The sequence below is a fragment of the Drosophila guanche genome, unplaced genomic scaffold (genome assembly GCF_900245975.1).
Source record: "Drosophila guanche unplaced genomic scaffold, DGUA_6, whole genome shotgun sequence".
Taxonomy (NCBI): Eukaryota; Metazoa; Arthropoda; class Insecta; order Diptera; family Drosophilidae; genus Drosophila; species Drosophila guanche.
The window spans coordinates 5,053,052-5,079,495 of NW_022995748.1; the positions used below are offsets into that span (position 1 = coordinate 5,053,052).

Here is a 26,444-nt window from a genome sequence, read left to right on the forward strand (position 1 = left end):
GGGAACTGAAAAAGGGGTGATGGCTTAGAGATTCATTGAATGCTTTTGCTTCATCGAAAACTACGCCATTTCCCATTTGGCTTTCATTTAAAATACACACAAAATGTACCAAAATTTCGTATTACAAAAATAAAACCTTAAAAGAGCATCATAATGATTTGCTGGGGCCAGCGTAATGAGTGCGGTCTGCTGTGCAAAGACGACAGCTTCTGCAGATGCGGCATAGGGGAATGCATCAAGGACTTTCCCGTTCACGAACGTGTCCACTGGAAGGAAACGGAGCTGGCGGATGTCGTGCACGCCGCCCATTTGCGTGGCCATGAGTTCCTCAAGAATCTGTCCTCTCTGGTGCAGATCCGTTCGATCAGTCAGGGCGTGGAGTACGAGACGCAGAACAGGCAGATCGTGGATCGCGTGACCGAGTACCTGGTCGAGATGGCGTTCATTGTGGAAACGATGGAGGTGAAGCCCACCGTCGAGGGCAGCGAACAAACGCAGAATGTGATCTTTGCCGAATACTTTTCATCGCCTGCCAAAACCAATGTGGTCATCTATGGCTACCTGGACGTGCCGCCCATTGGCGAGGAGGAGAAGTGGACCCACGATCCGTTCAAGATGACCCAGCTCGATGGGATAATGTATGGCCGCGGAGTAGCCACCTCCAAGGGTCCGCTCATGTGCTGGATATACGCCCTGGATGCCTGGCAGAAGGAGATCGGGGACCTGCCCGTGAATGTGCGCTTTGTGATCGAGACGAGCCACTATCAGGGCAGCCATGGACTGCGCGGTATCATCCACGACCGAGCGGAGTTCTTCAGGACCGTGGACCTCATCATTCACTGCAGCCACTTGTGGATAGCGGAACACGCGCCCATGGTCCCCACCAGCCACACCGGCTACATCTACTTCGAGCTGGAGGTGCGAGAGAATAAACAAGCCAGTCCCGAGCAGACTTCTACAACGGGCCACGAGCCCATGACTGAGATGTGCCAGCTGATGAACTCCCTGATGGACATCAAGAATGGTGTCCTGGTGAAGGACATCAACAGGCATGTCATGCCCCCCACGCACAAGGATTGGGATATTTTCTGCCTGGCTGAAGTCGGCACCATGGAGTTCAAGGACACCTGCGACATCGAACGCCTGCCGTACGAGCGATCCAAGCAGCAATACCTCAAGCACAAGTGGTGCATGCCCAGCCTGTCGATACACGACCTTCGGGTCTACCAGCCGGAGAGCATTCGCAGCCTTTACAAGCCCACACGCATCGTGGCAAAGTTCTCGGTGCTGCTGGTGCCGGAGCAGAGCATGGAGTATATGAGGTACTTGATCAAGGATCACTTGGATCAGGCCTATCTACGCCTCAAGTGCGTGCACATCGCACGCATTAGGGTCGTTGACCAGTTGGCGCCGCTGAACGAGTCCCGCCACGACATCTTCCGCAAATCCTTCAAGGACGCCTTCGACAGGGTGTTCGATTGCAAGGTCCACATACCAGACACCATCACCATCAGTCTGCCGATCGTGAACGATCTGCGCAAGTTCTGCATGCCCACGGCACACACTTTGGCGGTGCCCTTCGCCTCCATCCACAGCCGCCCTTACACCGGCGACGAGTCCATCAGCGAGAAGATGTACTGCCAGAATATGGAGCTGTTCCTTACTCTGCTCTACGAGATGGCCATGCAGGGAGCAGACTGCAAGTGCAAGGTGGAGCAGTACTACTGCTTCAAGCCGGGCCACGGCTCGGGCAGGGACTTCAGGCACATGGTGGACCTGGTGCAGACCACCCACGTTGTCCTCGAGATGGATGCGGCTGTCAATACAAAGAAGGAAAAGCTGCGCGAGACCCTCAAAAGATCGCCCGATGCCAAGGACGTGTTGCTCGGCGAAGACCGGGAAAGAACGCTCCAATAACTTGCTATACAATTGCCGGTAAAGTCAAGCAGTCATGCTGTCGTGTGAGAGTCGTTAAGTGGTATAAATAGACCATCAAGGTCAAGCAAATAAAATGCTTAATGCCCATTAGGGGGGCATTGGGATACAACCTTACAGCTGCGATAACAAGTAAGATTTTAATGCACAGTGCTGGGTCATGTCTGGCTCACCTTATCATAGATGCCAGTCGCAATGCTACAAACCCTTTTCACACATAATGCCAGCCGACTTTGTGATACTAATTATTATCTTTTGGGAAACATACCGAATGAAATGATTACAGAGTGAATGTCTGCAGACTATACATGCAAATATGTATAAATAGTAGACTCAATGTAATTGTATTTTACTATAATTTATTTTTTTTTTCCTCTTCTAAAAGCGTCTGTCTTTCCCAGATCTTCTACTACAGTTGTCAAACACGTGAATGAAAGTGTTTTCATCTGTATGTTATTCCAGATAAATACACACAAAAACCATGAGAATCCCTAACAGCTGCTTGACTTTTAATCTCCAGTAAGTAAAATAGATACTACATACAATGTATGTGCATATGTATATTAAATATTTATCAGCTGCAATTTACAATCAGCAATCTAAGGTGTATTACATTATCACCGATTTCATGGGCAATAACAAACTACTTCTGAATATTCAGGCCCACTCTCGACTCGACAGATCACTGAAAACCCGAGAGACACAACCATACACAAGGTCCACCCTAATCGAGAACGAGAGAGAGAACACACAATTTAGGCAACTCAAACTACGAATCACGCCATAACAGAAAAAAGCTTCAAACATTAAAAGCAACAAAAAACCGGTCGTACGCCCCGCACAGCCCCAGCGGCCAGACGAATGCGATTGTAGGCAGACGCTGCGACAGCCACACGTGCTGGCAAACATAGAAAATAAAAGCAACAACAAATGAAAACAAAGCAAAGCAAAACAAAACAAAACGAAGCGGGCGAGATCGTGTGAAGTCGTGAAATAGAAAAAAAAGCTAATCGCTAAAGCTACAGAGCGGAGGGGCAGAGGGGCATTGCAGACCAGATGGGACGACGATTAGAATGCCGCTGCTTATTCTGTTTTGGAACTTGGCGAGCGGCGGACGTCGAGCTAGAACAAATTACTTAACAAGACTTAAACTGAATAAAGAGCGTTAGAATCGTTTAAATTAATTTAAATACCAGTGCTGTGTGGTACAAGTGAATGTGTGAATATTATGAAAATATAATTATATTTATATTATATTTGTGTGATATCAAAGATGATTAATAAGCGATTGCAGATTGTGTCTAGGCATGTGCTTCAACAGGGGTTCCTGCTCCAGGCTAAGCGCAGGTAGAAACACCCTAAAATTTAATCTCCCATGAAACTCCTTTCAAGGTCATGGTTTTGCAGGGAGGCAGCAGAGCCTCAAGTGCTTGGAGCCTTAAGATATTCCCATCCCAAGATAAAAGTTCCAGACAATAAATGCGCAGTTTTGACTGTGGTGTGTTCGCGTATCCCCCTCCATCTCTCTTTTCCAATCAAAATTCTGCTCATAAGTTGCGTAATCATTTCGATTCCAGTTGTCTTTTGGTACAGTTGCCAATTCAAAACTATATCTTAGACTTGGAATAACTATCTAAGTGCCACGCCCCCCGTCATATAGTGCCAAAAATAGAACAGACTTGTGCCAGACTAGTAGTTTTGACATCTGAAAGATAAGCACATATTTGTCGACAAAAATTTCCATTCGCCTGATTATTTATGGAAGTGAAGACCCCCAAGTGTTAATTGATATTCGATGAAAGCGTGCCGTGCTTCAATAGTTATTTGATATTTACAATTACATACTTACATCTGTAAGTAAATATATGTATGCATGTTCATAAGTATAGGTACATTGTTTATCGTTGTTGGCATCTAATATTTCAATTATGCAACAATCATATTTGATAATACAATGTAACTTATATATTTAAGTTGTTGGGTAGATTCGATTAGATTCAACCCCCAGCAGCTATCAAACACGCTTACAGCTTGCAAGCACATAATTCTGTAGAGAAAACACTTGCAATAAAATCAAAATAATATCATACCATCACACAGGCACACTCACACCACACCCTCTTGCCATACATGAAGCTTTCTCTCTAAGCAAAAGCTTTTATATTAGCAAAGACATGAACCTATACTGAGCGCAGAAGCAACCAGCATACTGGGTGGGAATAGTTTTTGACGCGTAGCCAGTACAGCTGTAAAAGAAAGGAAAAAATTAAGAAATTACTCCCAGATTTATTTTAACTGATAATACAAATTGACTTATATGTTTCGCCTCCCTTTTAGTGTCTCCACGTCTATGCCAGTTTTGATCAGCTATCGACATCATATTGGCAAAGAACCTCTAGTCTATCGCACTGTGGGGCAGGAGTTGGAGCTGTCGGCGTCAAAGTATGCCGATACGGAAGCCATTGTCTCCTGCCAGGAGGGTAAGCGTTACACCTTCAAGGGCCTGCTGGAGGAGGCTGACCGTTTGGCGGCGGGATTCCGCAGGTTGGGGCTGCGGCCCGGCGATGCTGTGGGACTGTGGGCGCCCAACTACATGCACTGGTACGTTGGCATGATGGCATCCGCCCGGGCAGGCCTCACTTCGGTGGGCATCAATCCAGCCTTCCAGGGCCCCGAGATAGCCTACAGCCTAAATAAGGTGAATGTCAAGGCCATTGTGGCTCCGGAGACGTTCAAGACACAAAACTACTACGAGATTCTGCGCAGCATTTGCCCTGAAATCGCTGATGCCGATCAGGGAAAGATCAAGAGCGAGAAATTCCCACACCTGCGCTCTGTCATCATCGACAGCAAGGACGGCCTCAAGGGCGCTCTGCGCTTTGACGATTGCCTCGATCTGGCCAGCAAAAGCGAGCGTGAGGAGATCGGCAAGCTTCAGCCCACAATCAGTCCCGAAAGTGCGTGTAACATTCAGTTTACGTCGGGCACCACAGGCAGCCCCAAGGCGGCGGCTCTTTCTCACTATAATTTCGTGAACAACGGCATCCATGTGGGCAATCGCAACGAGCTCCAGGGGGAGAGAATATGCGTGCAGGTGCCACTGTTCCATGCCTTTGGTGTTGTGATCACGATCATGGCCGGCTTGAACAAGGGCGCCACTCTGGTACTACCTGCGGCTGGCTTCAGTCCCAAAGACTCTCTGCAGGCCATCGTCAAGGAGAAGTGCACTGTGATACACGGAACGCCAACCATGTACGTGGATCTCGTGAGCACGCAACGCAAGCTCCAGGTGCAACTGGGCAGAATCAAGAAGGCCATCACCGGTGGGGCCATTGTCTCGCCGCAGCTCATAAAGGATGTCAAAGAGGTCCTTGGTGTTGAGGCTATGCACAGTGTCTTCGGTCTGACGGAGACAACGGCCGTCATCTTCCAGTCTATGCCCGGCGACAGCGAGGACAGAGTACTCCACACTGTTGGCCATCTACAGGATCATGTCGAAGCAAAGGTAATCGACTCCGAGGGCAACGTTGTGCCTTTGGGCCAGCCCGGAGAGTTGTGTGTTCGCGGGTACACGACTATGCTGGGCTATCACGGTGATCCGGAGAAGACAAAGGAGACCATGGGGAAGGACAAGTGGCTGCGCACCGGCGATCAATTCGTGCTGGAGGCCAACGGTTATGGCCGCATCGTGGGTCGCCTCAAGGAGATGATCATCCGCGGCGGTGAGAACATTTTCCCCCGAGAGGTTGAAGACTTTTTAAACACACATCCGGCTGTTGTTGAAGCTCATGTGAGTACCAATTGAAGTACAATTTCTACAGATGTATGACTGATTGATTCGTTGTCACTGTTTTTCAGGTAATTGGTGTACCCGATGAGCGTCTGGGTGAGGAGCTTTGTGCCTTTGTCCGCCTAAACGAGGACGTTGATCCCGCGACATTCACCGCGGAGTCATTGCTAGCATACAGCAAGGGTAAACTGGCGCACTTCAAGATACCGCGCTATGTAATCCACGTCGAGGCATTCCCCAAGACCACCTCTGGAAAGATCCAGAAGTTTAAGCTAGTCCAAGAATTTAAGGAGCGTGTCAAAGGCAAGGATCGTGAGGCCGTTAGAGTTTAGAGTTTTAGATGTGTAAATTCAACAATAAATTGTAAATGGAAATTCATTGTATAGTTTCTGAAACAATTACTTATTTATTTAAGGGCTTCTTGAAATTATTTAGCAAAAAATATTTATGGGGTTTTATTTGTTGCAACTTTTCTGCCGCGGTTTCCTTTGATTGGCGCTGGCTGGTTGCTGAATGTCCCTCTCAGCCGTAGTTCACTCACACATAATAAAAATAATATACTTAAAAGTTAATGACAATGCCTGCGTGTTACAAAGAATTGCGTATCCCGAATCTATACATATAAAACTCGCATTCTTCGGATACTCAAGGATAACAACAAAATTAAAACATATTCAACTAAAACTAATACAAATTCATACGTACACGAATATTATTATTATATTATATATGTATATGTATAGCTGAGAGAGAGAGAGAGAGAGAGTTCTCTGGTATAAACTAGGATTTTAGACAGTTTCTATTTGCATTTTCCTTTCTCATTCCATAAGGCATTAAAAACTAAATAATAAATACGCGTACATCTAGAATTTCCATACAAACACACAAGAATAAAGCTTAAAGATCTGACATACTAATTGGTACATTAATTATTATAATTATTATTACACACGATTAGCGGGCGTTTAAGGACATCGAGTGAATGGATTTGTTGTGGGCTTGAGCTTGGGTTAGGAGGATTACAATCATTGAGAATCGCTAGAGGCTAGTATTTGGATTGGGATTAACATATATGTGTGTACGATATCAGCGAGTCGCGGTTAGAGTACAATATCAATATCGCTACGGTACGTGGTATAGTAATAAGTTGTATGCAAATATTCATACTGCTTCAGCTAAATGCTACCCATTACGTTACTGCAGGAGTGCTCTGCTCCTCGTACTCCTGATTAGTTTGAAACATTTTGTAAGATTTATATACTTTAAACTTGGTTTAGCTTTCTGTATGTATAATGTGTGTGTTCCATTAAAAAAGTTAGTGGTATACTATAACATTTATATGCTCTGTTCCATATACTATAATCCATATATTCCAATATTCCATATCCATATCCATATCCCATACTCGTATGACAGACGGACACTGTGACGGCTCCGCTTGCAGTGCTCTACTAGCTGTAATTATTTAATTCTGTAATCTTTTATCTGTTATATATCCATGCATTATCCTGTTACACGTTGGTAAAGTGGGGGGCATCTACTATATTCTACTATAATGCTAAATGCAATTATTTACACACAAACATTCTCAATTCTGAAATATTCACTATTATATTTGTTTGTTTAAATTAGATCCATAATCATTTTAAAGGGTACTGCTGAAAGAATTGCCAAGCTATGCTTCCCCTCTGACTTCCATTTCATGTTCTTTCACAAGGTGTTTAGGCGCTTTAGAAGCTATCATCATCATCGTCCGCATCATCCTCATCATCATCGTCATCGTCGTCGTCGTCGCCCACAATGAGCTCCTCCTGCTGGACATCACTCACGGCATAGGCGGCCATTTCGTAAGCCTCTTCGGCTGCCTCGGCAACGGCAATCTGTTCGATAATTGCCCGCTCCTCGTAGCCCACTCCCGGCATGTCCTGTCATGCCTCGGCCTCTGCATCGGCGGCATCCTCCGACCAGCTGACCTCCATGGGTGTGCAGGGCAGCGCCTCCTCAATGGACATGCGGGAGGACGGCTGCTTCGGTCGCTTGGACAGGGAGCCCACCGAAGCCGTGCTGGAGGTGGAGCTGCGCATCATGTCCTCCGATGAGGCCGAGCAGCTCTCATCCTCGGAATTGGCACCGGAGACCATGGCCTCGCCGGCCGACTCCTGAATCTCCTGAAACTTCTTCAGGGCATTCGCCTCGGACGACATGAGCTTCATGGTGGAGCTGCGCGGACGCATCTCCGACTGCAGCGTGGGATGTGGCGAGCTGGAGCAGACGGGATCCTCGTTCCAGTCGGGCAAAATCAAATCTCCGCCCAGCGTGGCGTCGGATGTGTGACGCTTCTCGCACACAGCGGACGTCGAAGCCGATGCCTTGATGCACATGGAATGGGATCGGGTGCGGGACTCAGACTCGCCACTGAGAGAGTGACTGCCACGCATCAGGGCTGTGGCCGACATGCTCTGCGAGAGCGGATTGGGTCCATTCGATGATGAGCTGCCATTTCTGTGAGCCGACGATGCGGTGCCATTCCTGAGGGACGACGATGAGTGGCCATTGGCGTGTCCATTGCTGATCGACTGCTGCCGGCGCTGGATGGGACTGCGCTCGTTGCTGCCGCGTAGGGATCCATTGCGACGCACCATCTTTGCGGAGTTCACCTTGGGCGTTTCGCCGTCAATCTCCAGGGTCCAGCTGATCGAGTCGTTCCTCTCAATCATTCCCTTGATCATCGGCGATGTGGGCGACGACGATGACTCGTTGGTGCTGCGACTGAAGCAGTGCGAACCGTCCTGCGAGCTGAGGGAACGTTCCTGCAGCCGCGCCTCGGCATTGTGCAGCTTCTCGGTGCGCGTCCTGAGGAGGTATGCCATCTCCTCCTTGTCAAAGGTGAGACGAGTGCGCTTCATGCTCTCATGGTTGTAGGCCTTCTGAAGTTCATCCAACTTTTGTTGAGTTTCCCTGCGAGAAAACAAGAAAGGAGAATTATTGAAATGGAAATGGAATTATTTTGGGTTGGGTTTTCTTTTGGTACTTACTTTTCCTTTTCGGCTTTGGTCTCTAGTTCTAGCTGCAGCAACTCGTTCTTGGACTTTAGCAGGTCCAATTGATTGGCCAACTTAAGGCGCTCCTCGCCCTCGCGCTTCAGGTCCGCGTTCTCCTTGGACAGCGTGGAAATCTCTGCCTGCTTCAGCTCCAGGACGCAGCGCAGACTGTCGGCCTCACTGGTAAGGCGGCACAGCTCAGCACTGGTGTCGGACAGGCTGGTGATGTTGCTGGTGCAGGGACTACGCTGCTGGGACGAGGTTCGCAGCACGGATATCTCGTCCTGGGAGAGCGTCAGACGATCGCGCAGATCGCGCTCGCTGTACTCTGTGTTGGCCCGCAGCGTGTTTAGTTCCTTGGTGAGGCTCTGGATGCGCCCGTTAAGCTCCTGCTCGCGCTGGGCGCCCTCGTTAATGCTGGTGGTGTGGATGTTCTTCTTGCGGATGAGTCTGTCGCGGAGCTCCTGCTCCAGGACCGCGGCATTTTGCAGGCGCGACTGCAGATCCATTATCTGCACCTCGGCGGTGGTCAACTGATCCTGTTTGAGGGCCAGCTTGTGTGAGACCTCCAACTGGTAGGCCGCCTGCACCAACTTGTGCTCCTCATCCTTGGTCCGCAGCTGGGCCTCCAGTTCGCAGAACCTTTGCTTTGCAAGCATTTGCACCTCCATTACTTTATCTTCAGCTAAAGGAAAGGGAGAACATCGGGTTAGTTTTGTGCATCGAATGGATAGATCTATGATTTCTTACCTTGCTTCAGTTCAGTGCGATGCAAATGGTCTCGTTCCTGCTGTCGCTGTGCCCACTCCACATCCTTGGAGTGCAGCTCTTGGCGCAGCTCCTCGCAGTCCCGCTGCGTCTGTTGCAACAGCCCAATCGTCTCCTCCAGTGCACTCCTGTCACGTGCACACTGCTCTTTGGTCTCTGCGCAGGAGCAAGCATCCAGCTGAAATGGCAAGAAGACAAAAACATTGTTAGAGTCGCTATAAATCCGGCTATAAAATGCAGTTCGGTTCGGTCATGGATGGGCTCTACCTGTACCGCGGGTGTAATTAAAAATATATTTTCAAGAGTCTCTTTTCTTTTTGCACGGAAGTCGAAACAAAGGGAAATTGTCAAGAGCAAGGGAAATTCCCTCAGCAGACAATGACGAGGTCTAGACGGATGGAGAGGTCTGACATTGGTCGCTTGGGAAAATCCCATAAATAAATGCATTTATAATTTCCACAAGAGATTTCCTCGGGCTCCCCTGCATACCTGTTGCTGTGCATAGCCCTGGGCATAGGCGATATTATCCATAAAGTTGCAGGGCATCCTGCTGTTGGCTTGGGTGTGTGGCACCGACCAGCTGATCAAATCAAAGTCCATGGTCTGGGAGGACAGTTTCTCGTTGGTGAAATCAAAATCGGCAAACATATTTGCTCTCGTTATGTGCGCAGTAGTGTGTTGAACACGAATACTTGAAGTAGACTGATGGCCCAACGAAGGGAGCGATCTGCTTTTATACCCAACGCGGCAGGTAGATTGCAGACAAGGAAGGCATCTTGCAGGTAGCTGGATCAAACGAAACTCTCCCGGATATGTTGAGCAAAATATTTACAAGGGATTTGGATTTATGAGACGGAGACACGACGAACCAAATAAAAATGCAATTTTTAAAACATGCTGCGAAAAGGGTTCCGTCCTGGGTTTTGCTTCCTGCCCCAGTCCGCGCATGAACAAAAAATACTAGAGGAAAGTATGTAATGTGGGTGTAGCCCGCAGTGGCCAGGGGAAGGGTGGATTGGATTCGCTTGGGCCACGCCTCGACAGCTTCGAAGCAAAGAATTTTCAGCTCCGTCCAGCCCAGGATCGGCTTAGGCATCGATCGCTGGCCAACTTCATGTGGTTTCGGATCAATCGTACAATGTGCCATTTGCTGCATTGGTCACGCGTTTGCCCAGCGAAGGGACAGCAACTGCATTTTGGGGCGGCTCAATGTGGGTGTCTTGAATGCACTTCAAATTCACTGTAATGGCGCGCACCTTCTCTGCAACACTTTGGGTGGATGCGTGTCGAAGTGAGCCGTGAGCGCCTCAGAGGCACGGGTTTATAGTTTAGTTTTAAATAGTTTTCGAGTGGATGTTACAAATTTGATTTAGCTAAAGCCAATTGCAATTTGCATAGTAGTTTACTGGGCACTTGAGGGACAGTGCCGATCCTCTACCTTAATTAAATTTCATTTTGAATCCTCAAACTATTTCCGAGACTATCAAGATCAATGGCAGACAGTCGCCTGGTTAATCCCGATCTACAAATTAAGAGCTGCCCGACCAATTGCATAGTGATTGCCATTTCCATGACTGCAGCAGTCGCTGTTTCGCTGTCCAGCAAATTAATTGCCATCGTGTCGCAGACTCGCAGTCACTGCCTTCGAGTCCGACTCTGCTGCAGACGGCTGACATTTGCTGGATGACAGTCAATGCAGACATCAACGGAGACGACGACGAAGACAGCGACAATTACCTGACAAGGACGTTGGCAATTAAAGTGTTGAAATCGGTGACTTGCTGCCGGAGAAAGAGAGACTGGACTGTGAGGAAGAGTAACCAGTGTACCGACTGCATTTAATCCTTTGGCTACGAATTGAGACAATTTCGTGTTGCGCACTCTGCTATCTTAATGGATCGGCAATTGTCCTTCAGCGGGCACTAAAAACCTCATAAAAACGAGCACGAGGCCAAAAATTCTACTTCTAGCCTAGTCCTTTCTGGCCTAATGTCCTTGCTGTTTACAGTACGAGTATATGTGGAGGACCTTGCCGCCTGTTTTTCCACGGTTTTCACACCAAACTGTGAAATCTCACTGGCTCGGATCATATCTAAATAAATATTTATGTTCCGTGCCATTGCCACATAAGTTTAGGCTTTTAGTGGGAAAATATTCAAACGAGGCTGCCGTGTGCTGCCATTGCGATTTCCCGAAATCCCTCTCTGAAAAAACAAATCCCTCCGCGCGCTGCATGTTTGCAGACACGCGGCAACCTCACCGGTAGCCGCATGCAACAAGTTACCCAAATATTGTGGTATGCTCTGCCACTCCTGATTCCCGATATCAACTATTTACATATGCACTCGTAAATATATTCACGGCTCTCATGGGCCGAGTTTGTTTTTTCGAAATGTGAGTAAAGTAAATATGGGAAATGCACAAAATAAATACACAAATTGCATTAGAACATGTGCAAGCGCCAACTGCGAATAGATAAAATTCAACGTACAAATTCAAGCTAATGCAGAGTCGAATTTTTGGGTATTTTATTATTACATTTTGAATAGAGTTAGGAGCGTAAATCAGTAATTCTTGAATTTCTGATGTGTTCCGTGTATTCGCTGTAATCGGATTTAATATTTCATTTAAAAATGTGCTAAAAATTGTATAATATGCAAGAAACTTCCCACAAACTAAACAAAAGACTTAGTTAATCTTTTAAGGCTTTAACTTTTCCCCAGACTTTAATGAATTTCGTTACCGAAAAGTACATAAAAAAGAGACTAATTTGAAAGCATTCTTAATACTTCCTGTTGCTTCACTTCTTCCTTTCAAATTCCCCCAGCTCAATGTGAAAATTTCCGAGCAACAGCTTAAGGTATTCGGGAATTTTTCTTTATTTTAATGACTTTCCTTTCAGACCAGAACAAAAAAAAAGAATACGAGTAAGGGGAAATGGCAAATATTCGCAAATGGCCAACGAAAATGACATCAATACAATGGCAGCAGCTGATGGCACATATTGTGCAAAGGCAGGGGCATTATGCTGTCATCTTTTCATTGCATAAGACTGAGTTAAATCTTAAAATATCCCGGAGATACAGGCAGCAGTTGCAGGAGTCTCTTGCTTGTGTGCCTTGTATAGCAATTGTTTCGATTATCCTCGAGACTTGTGTGAGTGAGATGGGCACTAAAGCCAATGGATTTGCGCAATTCTTAACATTTGGCATGACACAAAAGGCTTTGCTGCTGTCCAATACCAAATGTGCCTGAGAAAGTTTGGTGTTCTGTTCACTGAAAGTGGCTTTAAAGTCCCCGCTGCTCTGTTCTACGATGTTCTCTCAAACTACACGAAGGTGACAAGTTCGAACAAATCGCCATTTTGCATACTACCTAAAGCAATTGCGGTTGAAAAGTCAGCAGACAAACAACATCATAAATCGATTTACGATGCCCAGAGGCGATGATGTCTCAGAAGTATGTCTACTCCTCCACATTAACCTGACATATTCGCATAAATATGCAAATGTTAAACTAATGCATTTCGCGTTTGTTGCTGATTTTTATGACCTTGTTATTGGTATTTAATAGAGGGCCGCCGCGGGTAGACGACCCTTCGAACAGGTAGTGTCTGGGCTCTGCTGGATAAAAAAGGATAGCCAGAATAGCCTTGTGTTATCATGACGAAAGGGGATTTGTTTTCCACATCCTTTCAATGGCAAATCTCGACAAAACTCACACGTGCCCTGGAAACTTCATTTGTCTGATTAAATCCTTTACACCGAAAATGGCAAACAATTAATTGAATGGATGGAACACGATTTTTGGTCTCTCTCTTCCATGCTTGAAGTAGAATGTGCCACTGGCTCACACCCTTTCATTTTGCGTTAGAGAAAGGCTTTCACACAGTTCCACATTCGCACAAAGGGAAAAGGGAAATGGGAAACGGGTACATCTGGGGATTTTTGGTAGCATCGGTTGCCTGCGAAACTTTTCAGTTTTTAATTAGTGCAAACACAAAAAGTGAGCCCCGGATCAGGTTCCGTTGAGGTTGAGGTTTTGGTTTCTGTTACTGTTTCGGCTTAGCCCGCACTGACACAATTAAACAAAATTAGCTCAACTTTAAGCATAGATTAAGGCAAATTTCTCAAACAATAGCAAGTCGGCCGGTCGATGCATCAATCCCTCGCAGAACATATGGATATGGCAAGCCAAAGGAAACAATTCGGGAATTATTAGAGCAAGTGAACCCGTCCCTGGCACACACATATGTGGAGGAGGACAATCACAATGGGCTGGGAAAGAGACTCGCGGATACCCTGAAATATGTTCAACTGCAAAGGGCTAAAGAGACTGAATGTCTAGGTATAAATCCGTGGCGCCTGCTTCAGCTAAATCCTCTCACTGATCCGCTACACATCGCAGAAGCGCACTCGTTAAAGAATACTCTTTACTCGGTACTAACCTTTTGAGACATGTACTGAACCATTACAGCGAGTCCCATCATCTGACGCTGCTCCTGCTGCCTCTCGTTGAGGTTAGCCTCGAAAAACTCTGTCAAACGATCGTAGTCCAGCACATTGTTTTTAGTGTAGGGCTTCAGGGCGGGATACTGGATGGTTATGTCCACCCGGGGATTGGCAAGCACCGCCAACGAACTGCACGACTTTCCAATGACTTCGCTCAAAGGGCTCGACTGGAAAATGATATGAAGATAAATTATTGGAATTCATTTTGTGAGAGTAATAACATTAAATCTTACTTTATTTGTACTAGGTATAATACGGGCTATGTTTTCCTGATCTTTCTCATCCTGTTTGAGCATCTGTTTTGTTGCCACTGCCTCGGTTCCTGTCTGTTTTGGGCTATTGACGGGTTTGCATTCGCATTTCTTGAGCTTGGGCTCCGTCTGGCATTTGCACCCAATGTCGGCGGCACCGCAAACGCAGAGCGACTCTTGGCTAAGTGAAGCCCGTTTCGAGTCCCTCGGCGTTGGCGGTGTCGTGCAACCATTTGAGGACTGTCCTTTGAGCTCCTGCAACTCCGTTTGATCCACGCCAGAACGCAGGGATTCTGCAATGAGATGGAATATCAAAAGGTCATTAGTCAAGGGCCCACGATGAGGAAATTTATATCAAATGTAACCCATAGATAAGCCCAAAACAATCCTAAGACAACGACATTATGCAACTTTCCAATGGCGAAAGTCTTTGCTCATTAACTCATCTCCCAGATGAAGATAGACCTGAAGACGCTCCTCCACCTCGATGAAGATTAACCAAAAAATGAGTTAACACTGCTTCCCGATGAAGATGAGGCTGCAGATGAGCTAACGATGATGAGGTAGGGCATGATTCATCTAACGATGAACCACACTCACTCTACCCCTAACTCGCCCAAGCGTCAAGTAAAAAATGAGTAATTGCCTCGTGCCTCGAAGACGCAAAAAAAAACAACTCAAAACCGCAATGGCAATAAATTTTCCTTTTGCATAATTCCATTGACAAAAGGGAAAGCAAGGCAATCTTCGGCAAATGCCGCTACGAGGTGTAAGAGCTGCCACACCCATAACACTATATAGGAGTAGTAATGGCATAGGTCGGTGCCGCTGCTGGGGCCCATCATCATCAATTACCAGACGCTCTCTGTCCAGCTGCGAAGCTGTCAATTAGAGAGGATGCGTGGCCAATTTTTTAGCCAACAAATTGGCCTTGACAAGCCCCAAGATAGGGAGGCCCGAAGACCCAAGCCAAGAGAGAGAGAGAAAGAGATAGGAAGGTAGGAAGAGGTGTGTTTGGGGTTCAGCAACCGCCATGAACCATCCATCGATCAGTCCATAATTTACACGATTTCCTTACAAGCCACGCGCCGATTTGCGGTTCCAAATTGAAGCTGGTCTGGTCTGGTCTGGTCTGCTCTTAGACCCAGCGTCTGCGGAGCATGTGTCTCGCATAGTCAACGGTTGACGGTTTTAAGTTGCCACATAAATTTACGAGTATAGCCAAAGCGACATACAAAGTTGCCAATGTTTGCACAAGATTGGATGGAGCACATGTCTCATATGACAATTGCTCTGGTCTCTCGTGTACCAGGAAAATTTGTTACTTTTACCATATGTAAGGGGTGGAGTTGTCTTCCGGAGTTTGCCAGACATAAGATCATTACCGCCAGATGATTATTCAAATATTGAAAGCAAAATTGCCTTGTCACCAAGGTTTAGGTGAGCGGAAAACTCCATTGACAACTGGTTTTTCCAGCATGATTACAACCGAAATGTGGGTAGTCATAAATCCAATCAAAATCTAATCCATATAAATTTAAAAACTCAATGTAGGGAGCTCGGCATTACTGCCAAATATTTTATTAACAACTGTTCATAAATGTTTGCACAAAATTACAACCTGCTCTTGCTGTAAGTGTAGCCATCAATGCATTAATTCGATAAATGAATTAGCCGACGACTGCCGCTGACAGGTGGATGCAACTGGAATTCAAGTGGACAAATTGTTACTTTCGGTTTCAGCCACTATTAAAGATTGTGTAACGTCAATAAATAAACGACGCATGTTGCAGGAACTCAGAAAAACGAGATTTGATTGAGAGTAATGCAGGTTATAGTGGCTCAAAAATACGAGTAGTACATGGTGCAGTATTTGGCAAAAACATTTATATTTGAATAGCCTAATCAATTTTTTGAGAAAATGTAGCAAAGGTTATTGGTTATTGATTGGTGTTCCCTGGCTTTCCCAATTCTTCAATATTTTTCCAAGAACTTATTTAATATCCAGCAATTATTAATGAAGGAACCTTCGACACTGTCATTGAGGACGGGGCACACCTGATGCCACCTCTCCCCTGTACTTCCTCAATGACACACGCCGTGCGAGCGACTCGAACGGGTCTGGCACACGACAGGCTCATTCGAGAATTCAGCCAAGAAACAGAACATTTCGCATGGCAATTAGGCAATTAAATGACATTAGCTACGACCATTTAATTGCAAGGCCAACAATATTTGCCATGGCACTGCGCTCACAGCTGAGTACACCTCGAATGCCCGGACCCTGCGTAATTTCCAACAATTTCAGCCAGAATATTCTCACGGTTCGACTCTCGCGGGTCCTTGTCGAATCGCAACAAGTTGCTGACAGGCTCAACCTGGTGACAGCCGAGCCAACGGGTGGTGCTCGCGGGGATTGAGACCCGAACCGCGATTCCATTCCATTTTGCACGATTTTATGGCACAGAAACCGACCACCTCGGTAGTTATATGGCCGCCTTCTCTTTTCACAATTTCTATTCCCATTTCCCATACCATTTTTCACTTGGTTTTGCAATGGGTCTCTGGGAAAAACTCAACTGCGGGTGATTTCATTCAGAAATTTGATTTTTGGTGGTGGGAAAAGTGTTTTTTTCCGGCGCGTGGATTTTCCCAAATAATTGAAAGGAATTCAGGGACTTCATTAAGCAAACGAATATTGGTTCGAATTTAATTAAATTTTAAGTTAAATGATAAGCAAAGATTAAAGAGAGATTTCAATGATTTACGAGCAACATTAAAGAAAGGACAAATAAGTGCGTCAAACTAAATTTCACTCAACTCTCATGCAAATGCAAATCCCAACAGCAATGGGGATTTTGCCACTTAACATTGTTTGAGCCTAGTGTCATTTCATCAGTGGCAGACAGCGTCTGTTCACCTCCTGGACAAACTCTCCCTCATACAATATCAATCAACATCAAAATCAACTGCAGCACACAACACAATCCATTGAATGTTCAGAGTCTGCACATGGGGTTTGGGTTGGTGTTTGGGTTCGGTTTCGGTCAGCCAAGCTCATAATGACGGTTTGGTTTGGGTTTGGTATGGGTTTTTGTATTTGATTTTCAGCTAAAAACTCAACATGTGTCAAACTGGGACGGTGTTGCCAGTATCTCGCGGTGCGCGGTGCTCGGAGCACGGTGCACGGTGCACAGTGGGCTGTGATGCTGTGACACTGAGACGGACAGCTGCCTGGACGGACACTGTCCGGCTCTATGGATGTTTGAAGCGGTGCAACGACGCTTGGGCGACAGAAAATAATTGAAATTCCAAAATATCTTATTTGGCATTAGGCAGCTGCCTCTGTCTCCGGCTCATTGTTGCTTTTGCCATTTTAGTGAATTTTGGAAAATTCAACTCCAGCAACCTGTCCTAACCCATGGCGACCTACAAAAAACACGTCCGTCCAATGGAAATGCGCGTAATTAAAACGAGCAACAACGACTCGAAACTGGCATTTCAATTAGCTGCGTTTGGAAAATGCTCAAAAACCCAAAACAAAAATCACTTCACTCACTTGACTCGACCCGACTTGCCTCGACTTGAAAGCTAAACGTCGCTTGTCTCTGTCTATCGTTTGTAGCTGTCTCTTTCATTGCATTTGCCTGCTGTCTGCTGTCCCTATCTCATTGTGGGTCTCCATCGTGTTTGCTGTCTCTGTTTTATTTCGCGCTTAGGTCGATGGACACAGTGCTTTTTTTGGGGGAAATGGGGCTGAAGGTAAGGGTATATGGTAGGGGTATGCACTCGTAATGCAGACAGTCGTCAGCTGTGTGTGGCTGTCCATTTGGTGCTTTGCTTTAATTGCAATTTAACAACAAATTGTTTTAGCAGCGAGCCACAAGCAGAGACAGCCCCTGGCCCCAAACACTATCAGTGGGCGAGAGAGTCAAGTGGCTGGCCGCAAATTTGTGCAATTTGTAGTCGACATAAGAGCATGTGAAGGAAAAATTTAATAACAACTTGTAAAGAATGCAGGAAAATCTTTTACAAGAAGGAAACGATTTTGTTTAGAGTTTCTAGCAATAGTTCTAAAAAGAAATTCCCTGAAATCTGTTCAATAAAATATTTTTTTAATGATCTACAAAAAAATGGGGTTGGGACTGACGTCAATCAAAAGCAAACCAAACGAATTAAATTTAATTTTCCGATTCGTTTCTCTTCTTGAACACATTTAACAAATGTAACCGCCATTTTAAGTACGAGTGCCAAAAACATGTTCTTTCTTCTAATTTATATTCAGTGTCGCATTTTGCTTAAGCAGGAAGAACCCAACCAGCAAGTGTTATTCGTAAAAAGCACTTTCCTTTAATTGAACACATCCCATTAACAAATCACTTCAAATAATTCTCCTTCGAGCCACTTCTCTAATTTCACTAAATTATGCATTCAGCCAGTCGGGAAAAATAAAAGTACCAGCAGCCAGGTCATTTGTAAACAACTCTCAATGGATAAACATTGAAGAAAGGAACCGAAGAATAAGGCCATAAAATGGCCAATGGAAAATCGTTTCAGACCATTCGCAGTACGGATGTATACATTACGAACAGACGACTGATTTCTGCTAAATGTCAATCAGTTCCACGACTAAAGGGAAAAGTCTTTATGATGGGCGCTGAGACAGACAGAGACAGAGATCGCTTCAAACTGCCAGAGTTGTAGGCAGTGATGAAAGATACATATCAAGGGATTTATAGCACATCAGTGCAAGATTTTCATATCACTTATTTCAGTAGGATATTGCCTCTCATTGCGTATCTGTCTGGACAACAATGCCTATAGGAACGCACACATTTCAAGGTCGTAGAGTCGTCGTCTAGCTTGGCGCATTTCCATTTATTTTACGCCTATCTTATTTTCGACTTTTTGTTCGTTGCAAAATAAAGACTTTAAACATACTTTTTCTTTTTGGCTCAAGTTCTAATGATTATTTTTAGATAAGTTGTGCACGAAAACAATTTCTGTTCTACGAGTTTCTTGGCCAACCAATAGTACAATGCCAGATACGAAAATAATGCAATCAAAACCGAATTTGTCTAATTAATCATTACATGACTGAGTGGGGCAGGCGGATACGAACACTGTCTATGATTTTCCAATGTTTGGGTGTATAATGTATGTATGATTGATGTACTTATATTCCTTTCATATTCTTTTTGCGGTTGCCACACAGCGGAAAGAAAAATAACAGAAATCCCACGATAGAGAAGACCGCAGAGAAAAAAGCTTCATGACTGGAAAGCCAATGAGTGAGCAAGAGAAATGGTGAAACGATAAAGAGAGAATACTAATTATGCGCGGACAAATGGCAGAACATAGAGAATGGCGAATACCCTAGAAAGTATTTAGATTAAGCTACTAATTGTTCCTCCTATATAAGACTAATTATTCTGCATTTGTAAACATCTGCTATGCATAGCTCTGCCATTTAAATATATCTATAATATGTTATGTTTGTCCCAGTGATTGACAGAATGATTCATCACTGCCCAGCTGCCCTTGGTCACTTCTGCACTTCGACGGGCTCACTTCTTATACTCTTTCACTTTTATTTTCTTGGTTACAGGGTACACACAATCTTTTTGCCAAAATTCATGTTTGTTCTGTGGCAAGCTCTAGGCCAGCCGTCAAAATATGTATTATTTTTCATTTTCGTTGCTTTATGCGATTGGCTTTTAATGCTTTTGCTAGTCCTCTTTTATTTATTTTGCACAATATTTTGTTGATACACGGGCGCCAACTGCATTAAATGTTGCTTGATTGAGACAGTCGGAAATTGCGTCGCAAGTCATGAGCAGAAATATTGCGAAAATTAGTGGCAGATGTAATGAAAATGTATTAATGTACAGTTTTAATCGGTTCCATATTTAAGGAAAATATTATCGTACATTATTTGAAGAGAAAAAACTCGAATGACATTTAGTCTTTTGCAATTTTTAAATTATATTCTTTCTGTTCCATTGCAATGGAACAGTTCTAAATTGATTTGTGTATTCCCTGCACAATTTTCAAATGCAAACGACATGCCTTACCGCCAATTCCCTCATCCTCGGCTTGCTCATCATAATCGCAGACGACCAACAGCGACGACTCGACTCTGGCACTAGCACAGTCACCCACAGCACCACCTACTACTGCACCACCCGTTTCGTACATTTCCATCATTACGGTACTTGCACACTGCTTCCGCTCTATTTGGTTTAATGTGGCCAAAGGCATTCAATTAACAGAGCCATAGTGGGACGAAGAATCCCGACTTTGCGCGAACGAGGGAATTCGATTTTAATTGCCGACTCTTGGGGACATCCTTAATGAGTAGGAATCCTCTGGCAAGAGAGCCCCGTACTGTGGGGACGTTTGATTCGTCACAGATGCACACGCACACAATTTTTGTATGATTGAATCACATCTTTCTTTTTCAATTTGTAATTTTTCGCACACGCGCAGCTCCGAATCTCCGTACAATCCGCTCAAAAATTAAATACGCACTAAGTCAACAACGAGCTGGCGATACAATCGCGCAAACTTCTAAACATAAACTGTTAATGAATTTAATTCAAAATAAAGAGGCACGAGTCGCCTCACAATATCGTCGTTGTTCGTTTGGGATCGTCGTTGTTCGTTGCTCGTCGTATATTTTCTTTGGGGCAGCGGCAGCATTTGCTAATTGTGGCGCTGATTTCACCACATGGTGGATTATGATCGCCACAAGGCGCGAGATCAGACACAGAGAGAAAATTTAATTGAGAAATTAATATCCAACGCCCTCTCGTTTATCAGAATCTACTGCTTTGAAGATTAAGTAATATTTGGATACCTTTGCCAACAAAAAGTGAACTCCTTAATGAGTAGAGATGACACTTTGACTTTTTAATGACATTTTTCTCAAGAAAACCAAGGAAGTTAAATCATTTGACAACAACATTTCAATAAATAATAATATTAATAACGAATAATAAATCCGCCAATCATTCTTCTCAGTGTACGTCATATTCATACTCGTACGTACACATGTGCACAGCATAAATGAACAGCGCGAAAAAAGTGTACAATAAGCAGACCCAAGGCGCGTAATTAAAAAAGAGACACAGACCCAACTCCCACTCTGACGTCAGCATGCGTACAGAAATGAGCAGGAATGAGAGAAAGAGACACGTTCTCAATGAAGAACTGATGATAAAGATACTGCTACTGGGCTGCTGGGATGGTGCATCAATGAGGGTCACTTAATTGCCTTAGCAGGCGGACAATGAGCGAACCACTAGGCGCATGAGCAATATTCAATTAATTTTTGTCATTTCATTTACACTAGCTGTAAGAGAAGGCGTGCCCTAAAAAAATGAAACTGGGATTCAACTTCAGACTGGCTTCAGTCTAATTAATGACCCAATATAAATCAAAATTTAATGCCACAAAATCATAGCCCGACAGAGTGGGGTCACATCCCAGCAGCTGTTGGACGCCCACGCCCAAGTGAAAACACAGCAGAGATCACAATTATATATGGCTTGGCCCGAGCATGGCCCAGTGAACTTGTCAACAAGTGTTAATTGCAAAGCCAACAACATGGGATAGCAGAGAGAGAGAGAGAGAGAGAGAGAGTGAGAGAAACAGACCCCAGACCTCAGACCCAACGTCGCACGTCGTATGTCGCACTGTGCGTAAGTCAATAAAAAACACTTGGCATAGTTTTTGTGCTGGAAATTGCTTGGGTCTTGGTTTGAGTCCGCCGGCTCTATGTCTATGGGTTTTGGGTCTATGGGTGTCCAAGTCCAAGCACGAAGCGTCGCGACAAACTGGCGAAAGAGAAATACGCATTTGGCTTATTGCAGAATATATGTAAAGAGAAATAAAACTATGAAAAAATAGAGATATGAAAAAAGACGACATGAAGGAAGCGTAAAAAAAAGTTATTAAATTTTTCACGCACAAATTTCAAATTATAATCCGTAAATTGGAAGTTTGGGCAGCGAAGCGAATTTTTGAACATTTTGTGCAAAATTATGAAATTATAATTATTTTAATAGCATAATTTGATGCGGGATTTGGTAGAGATCCCACAGACTGTAACATATTAAAATTGTTCAAATAGCACATAGGAAATATTGAGAGCACAGAAAAGGTGTAACTAATTCCACACCTATAATTGAATGAAGAAATAGTAATTAGGGGTGGAGCTGAGGATATCATTTTTGGTACACTCTACAGGTGTTCATGACAGATGTTTTCGAACGAGCCCAGCTTAGCCCAGAGCCCTAATGTATGGAAACTTCCTCCCGTGGATAATAAAAAGCCTATTAAGATGCATATCAAAACTGTTGCTAAACTCAGGTTATCAAAATCTCATTAAATCAACATAAAACTCTTACTGAACTATAATTTTGTATCTTCTCCCATAGATCAACCCATTTCCATTAGAAAACTGTACCAAAACGCCTCAATCCCTTTTTGTTCTCTTAAGCCGATTGGAAATCGATTAGTGTTAGCCATAAATATTTTATGGCTCGACCTTAATTATGGGGTTTGCCAATGAAAAAGAAAACAAGTTCAATGCGGCTTATCTTTGCATTTGGCCTGGAAATGGATTGCGCATACGCCTCGTCTTGGCCGCTTGACAATTTGGCCCGGAGCCAAGGCACATCTTGATTACTGGAAGGCATTGATCAATCAATTTGCAGTGCTGCCCAGCGGTGTATGTTCTCTGGCGGAGCCGCCGCTGCAGATGCAGCTGCTGCTGGCAACAATTGGTTGTGCTCTGCTGCACAGAAGCCGCCACTTGGACTTGGACTTGGCTGCACAGAGCGCAAACGCTATTGTTGCTGCCTACCTCTACTTGTTGTAGAGGCTCTCTGGCGTTGCCTCTACCTCTTGTTGGCCTGGCCTGTGTTGCACAGCCTCCATCGTGCTGCCACTTGTGACGCTGCTGCTGTGGTGCCGTTACGAGGTCTGCACTTGACTCCATTAGAGCCGAATCAGCCGGCTGCCTGGGTCTGTAGGAATGTGTGGTCACAGTTTGTTTGCGCCAAAAACGCAACAGTACCGTTAATGAACGCCGCACAGCTATGATTTAATTGTCTTCGGTATTTCACATTCCGTTCCCCTCCACATTTTCGATTTATTAATTCATTTTGTGCGAGCAGAGATTTATTAGTCAATCGTTTGCGGTGAATTTGGAAAGCATTAAGTGAATTTTTATCACTTGGTTCCACTTGAGAAATGCCTAAAAAGCGAAATGAATCGAAACAGCCAGCTGCACAGTTTTGACAGCACTGTAAACAAGCAGTGTATAACAGTTTGATAAAGCAGAGCAAAATTCCTCAAAATCTCTCACTGCGCCTGCGTTCTCGTCCTGTGACTGTCATATCTCATACACAATGAGTGTCAGTGTGTCAAATGTCCCACATAATACGCACACACACTCTCTCAAACACAAATGGCAGGGGAAAAAGTACATTATGCAATTTTTATGCTCTTGCAAGGAGAGTGATGTATGCGAATGAAAGTTTGTAACGATGATGGGGAAGTTGACAAAAGGTTCTAAATTCTAAATTTAACTAATCTGTGGTCAGTTCTTTCATCGGAACTGTTTAATATTTTCAAAAATATTTCATAAGGAGCTCTAGCAGTTATCAATCTAGAACTCTGAAAGAGTATATTTAGCTTCGACTACAGAGCCTGCCATGCCTCTTTTATGCTGAGGCGCGAGAGGGAGAGAGAGAGAAAGTGAGTGAGAAAGTGTTGTTTCTTTTGACATAACTGTTGTTGGGGTAGCTATGAAGATGAGTCATCGTCATCATTGTCCGTATGCTTTTGCCACTGACGTCGGGGTAGTTAGTCATCCAAAAGCAACTTGAGACTCTGTGCAGGAACCTTAGGAGACCAGACAAAAACTTTTGCAAGAATTATTTTCTAAAAAATCGATATTGGTCCAAAGCAGCAGAAGCACAGAAGAGGAGATACCAAGCAGACCATAAGGTTTGTGGCTGCCACGTATTCTTGTTGCGCCTATGCGTTGCGGGGCATGCGCACTTGATGGCCAAATGTTTTCGTGTAAAAGTGTTAAGAACCATAAATATTGAATGAGCCACAAAGTGGCCGCTAGGCTGCCCATCAGTTAAGGAATCTGGCAAAACGATGCTGCAGAAATCGGAGCATCAATCGAGGTTTCTAATGCTCTATGAGATAGGAATTCAAATTGGGGACAATGGATAGAGGCATCGTGCCTGGGAATGGGAAGTTTAAGTATTATTTTTATAAAAGGTTAGTTCTTGTGATATTTGAGGACATCTGAACACATTTGTATGCCCAAACAAACCAATAAAGCACTTCCAACTCCCCAACTTCACTAATTCAAGCTGCCGCAGAAGAAATCAAAGCCAAGCGACTTGAGGCCCTTAATTTATCAAATGTCTCAATTACAGCTCTCAACATTTGTCCAATCATGTATTTTTCCAAGCGATGACAAGCCTGTGGTGACCCAACATACACACAAGCCAAATAAATGACTTGCCGAATGAAACATTGTAGAAACTCCAGCAATTAAATATTATTTTTTATTTTCCTGTGGTTTATTTTTAGCATTTAGCTGCTAAACCAAAACAAAATTTCATAATTAAGCTGAGATAATGGAATGGCAGCCAAGACATACGAAAATCGTATTTGCAACACTTAGCGCTAAAGTCCCAAGAAATAAGCGACAGCCAAAGAAGAGAGAACAAAAGTTGATGTCTGGAAAACTTGTAACGCCCCGTTTGGCAATGGAAAGAATAGATTTTCTATACCCTACAAAGGGAGATTGCCGGCGGGAGATGGGTATCTGCAGAGGAGCGATGCCGATGCCGTTAGACATGTTTGTGTTGCTTTTTGGGTTGTGGGTCATGCCTAAGCAATTTTCAAATTATACAAGAGTCGGTGGGTCTCCGTTGAATTGGGTTGCCCAATTCAGATCTCTGGTCTCATCTTTCACTCTTGTTAACCAAATAGCCGCCGGCCAGACCCAAACAATCTCATTGTTCTCTGAATCACAAAAACTAACTTCAAATGGGTCACAGCCGCTGGTTGAGGAGATATCCAACCATGGCAATTATCAATTGGCAGTGTCCCTTAGTGGAAATTGATTTTTTTTTTCATTCATGTGACACTCACCGGCATCGTCGCCACTTCGTTTCTTATCGGAGAGCAGGGATTTTTGTTTTCGTGGCATCCGAAAGGAGTTCCAGAGAAATGCACTGCTGGCAGCGGATGAGGACGACGAGGAAGAGGCGGAGTTCTTCTTACTGAACGAACGATACATATCTATGTCATTGGGTGTCGTTGAGGATGCTCCCGAGGCAATCATGGACTTGGTGGTCGGTATCCTTGTGGCTGGCATTAGTTTGCTGGCTTTTCCCACATTCATGTTGATGTTGTTGTTCTGGCTGCTGCTGTTGTTGTTGAAGAGCTTTTTGATGCCACTGCCAGCGCCTCCTCCTCCTCCCACTCCTGAGGCAGCAGCTGCTGCTGCCCCGCCACAGCCTATGCCCGCATAGATTTTCCCGTATTTCACATCGTTCGGATAATCCTTGTAGCTATACTTCTTGGCCTGCAGATTCTTATGATTTTTCAACATTTGTTGAAACTCTTTCACATCGACAGCCGTTGGCAACGAATACGTGGAATCGGACGCGGTTTTAGTCGCATTCAGACTTTGCGTCGAACCGTAGAACACTGAACAGTACTCGTTGATGCCCATTTTTGGGGCATGCGCGCACTCAAGCAGCGCAATTCTCTGCCTAGCCACTGGACCGCCCAATGCTTGTCCAACTGTAAAAGCGTTATACGAGGGAGCTTGAGACACCCCAAAACCAACAACGATAGAAAAGAAAACACCACAACGGTCCCGCACACGTCTGTTTGTTTGAAAGTTCAGCGCGCGACTAACGTCTGGGCCCCCAAGCCGCAAGCAACAAATGGTGGCTAGGCGGCCGGCACCGGCACCGGCTTCAACTTCAATCGCGACTTCAACTGCGACTTTATTCGCGACTGCGGCTTAAACAGCAACTGCGACACACGAAAACCACATAAAGCAATTCGAAAAACGCCAGACTTACATAAAGTGAAATGCAAA

General features: G+C 44.8%; 3 protein-coding genes across 8 annotated transcripts in view; 2 read left to right on the top strand and 1 right to left on the bottom strand.

Annotated features, from left to right (window-relative positions):
* The first annotated feature begins 153 nt into the window (after positions 1 to 153).
* LOC117583969 (beta-Ala-His dipeptidase-like) lies at positions 154 to 1,917 on the top strand. The gene has a single exon (XM_034272676.1). The coding sequence runs from the start codon at positions 154 to 156 to the stop codon at positions 1,915 to 1,917; it is 1,764 nt and encodes a 587-aa protein (XP_034128567.1).
* Positions 1,918 to 3,053: 1,136 nt separating this feature from the next.
* Positions 3,054 to 6,120, top strand: LOC117584742 (medium-chain acyl-CoA ligase ACSF2, mitochondrial). Its single transcript, XM_034273825.1, has 3 exons — positions 3,054 to 3,282; positions 4,273 to 5,725; positions 5,794 to 6,120. Exons 1-3 carry the CDS (start codon positions 3,209 to 3,211, stop codon positions 6,055 to 6,057), a joined length of 1,791 nt encoding a protein of 596 aa, XP_034129716.1. The 5' UTR covers positions 3,054 to 3,208; the 3' UTR covers positions 6,058 to 6,120.
* Positions 6,121 to 7,313: 1,193 nt separating this feature from the next.
* LOC117584740 (protein MLP1) overlaps positions 7,314 to 26,444 on the bottom strand; it is an 81,182-nt gene continuing 62,051 nt past the window's right edge. For 4 of the 6 annotated variants that reach the window (XM_034273815.1, XM_034273814.1, XM_034273817.1 and 1 more), the window contains 5 exons: positions 14,279 to 14,589; positions 13,982 to 14,212; positions 9,517 to 9,712; positions 8,761 to 9,451; positions 7,314 to 8,683 (listed from right to left, as the gene is read on the bottom strand). In XM_034273815.1, coding sequence (XP_034129706.1) covers positions 7,654 to 8,683; positions 8,761 to 9,451; positions 9,517 to 9,712; positions 13,982 to 14,212; positions 14,279 to 14,589 — 2,459 coding nt within the window. In that variant the 3' untranslated portion in view covers positions 7,314 to 7,653. Of the gene's footprint in view, positions 8,684 to 8,760; positions 9,452 to 9,516; positions 9,713 to 13,981; positions 14,213 to 14,278; positions 14,590 to 20,370; positions 20,595 to 25,483; positions 26,085 to 26,444 lie in introns of those variants that run through there. The other 2 variants (XM_034273816.1, XM_034273820.1) reach the window with 2 other exon arrangements.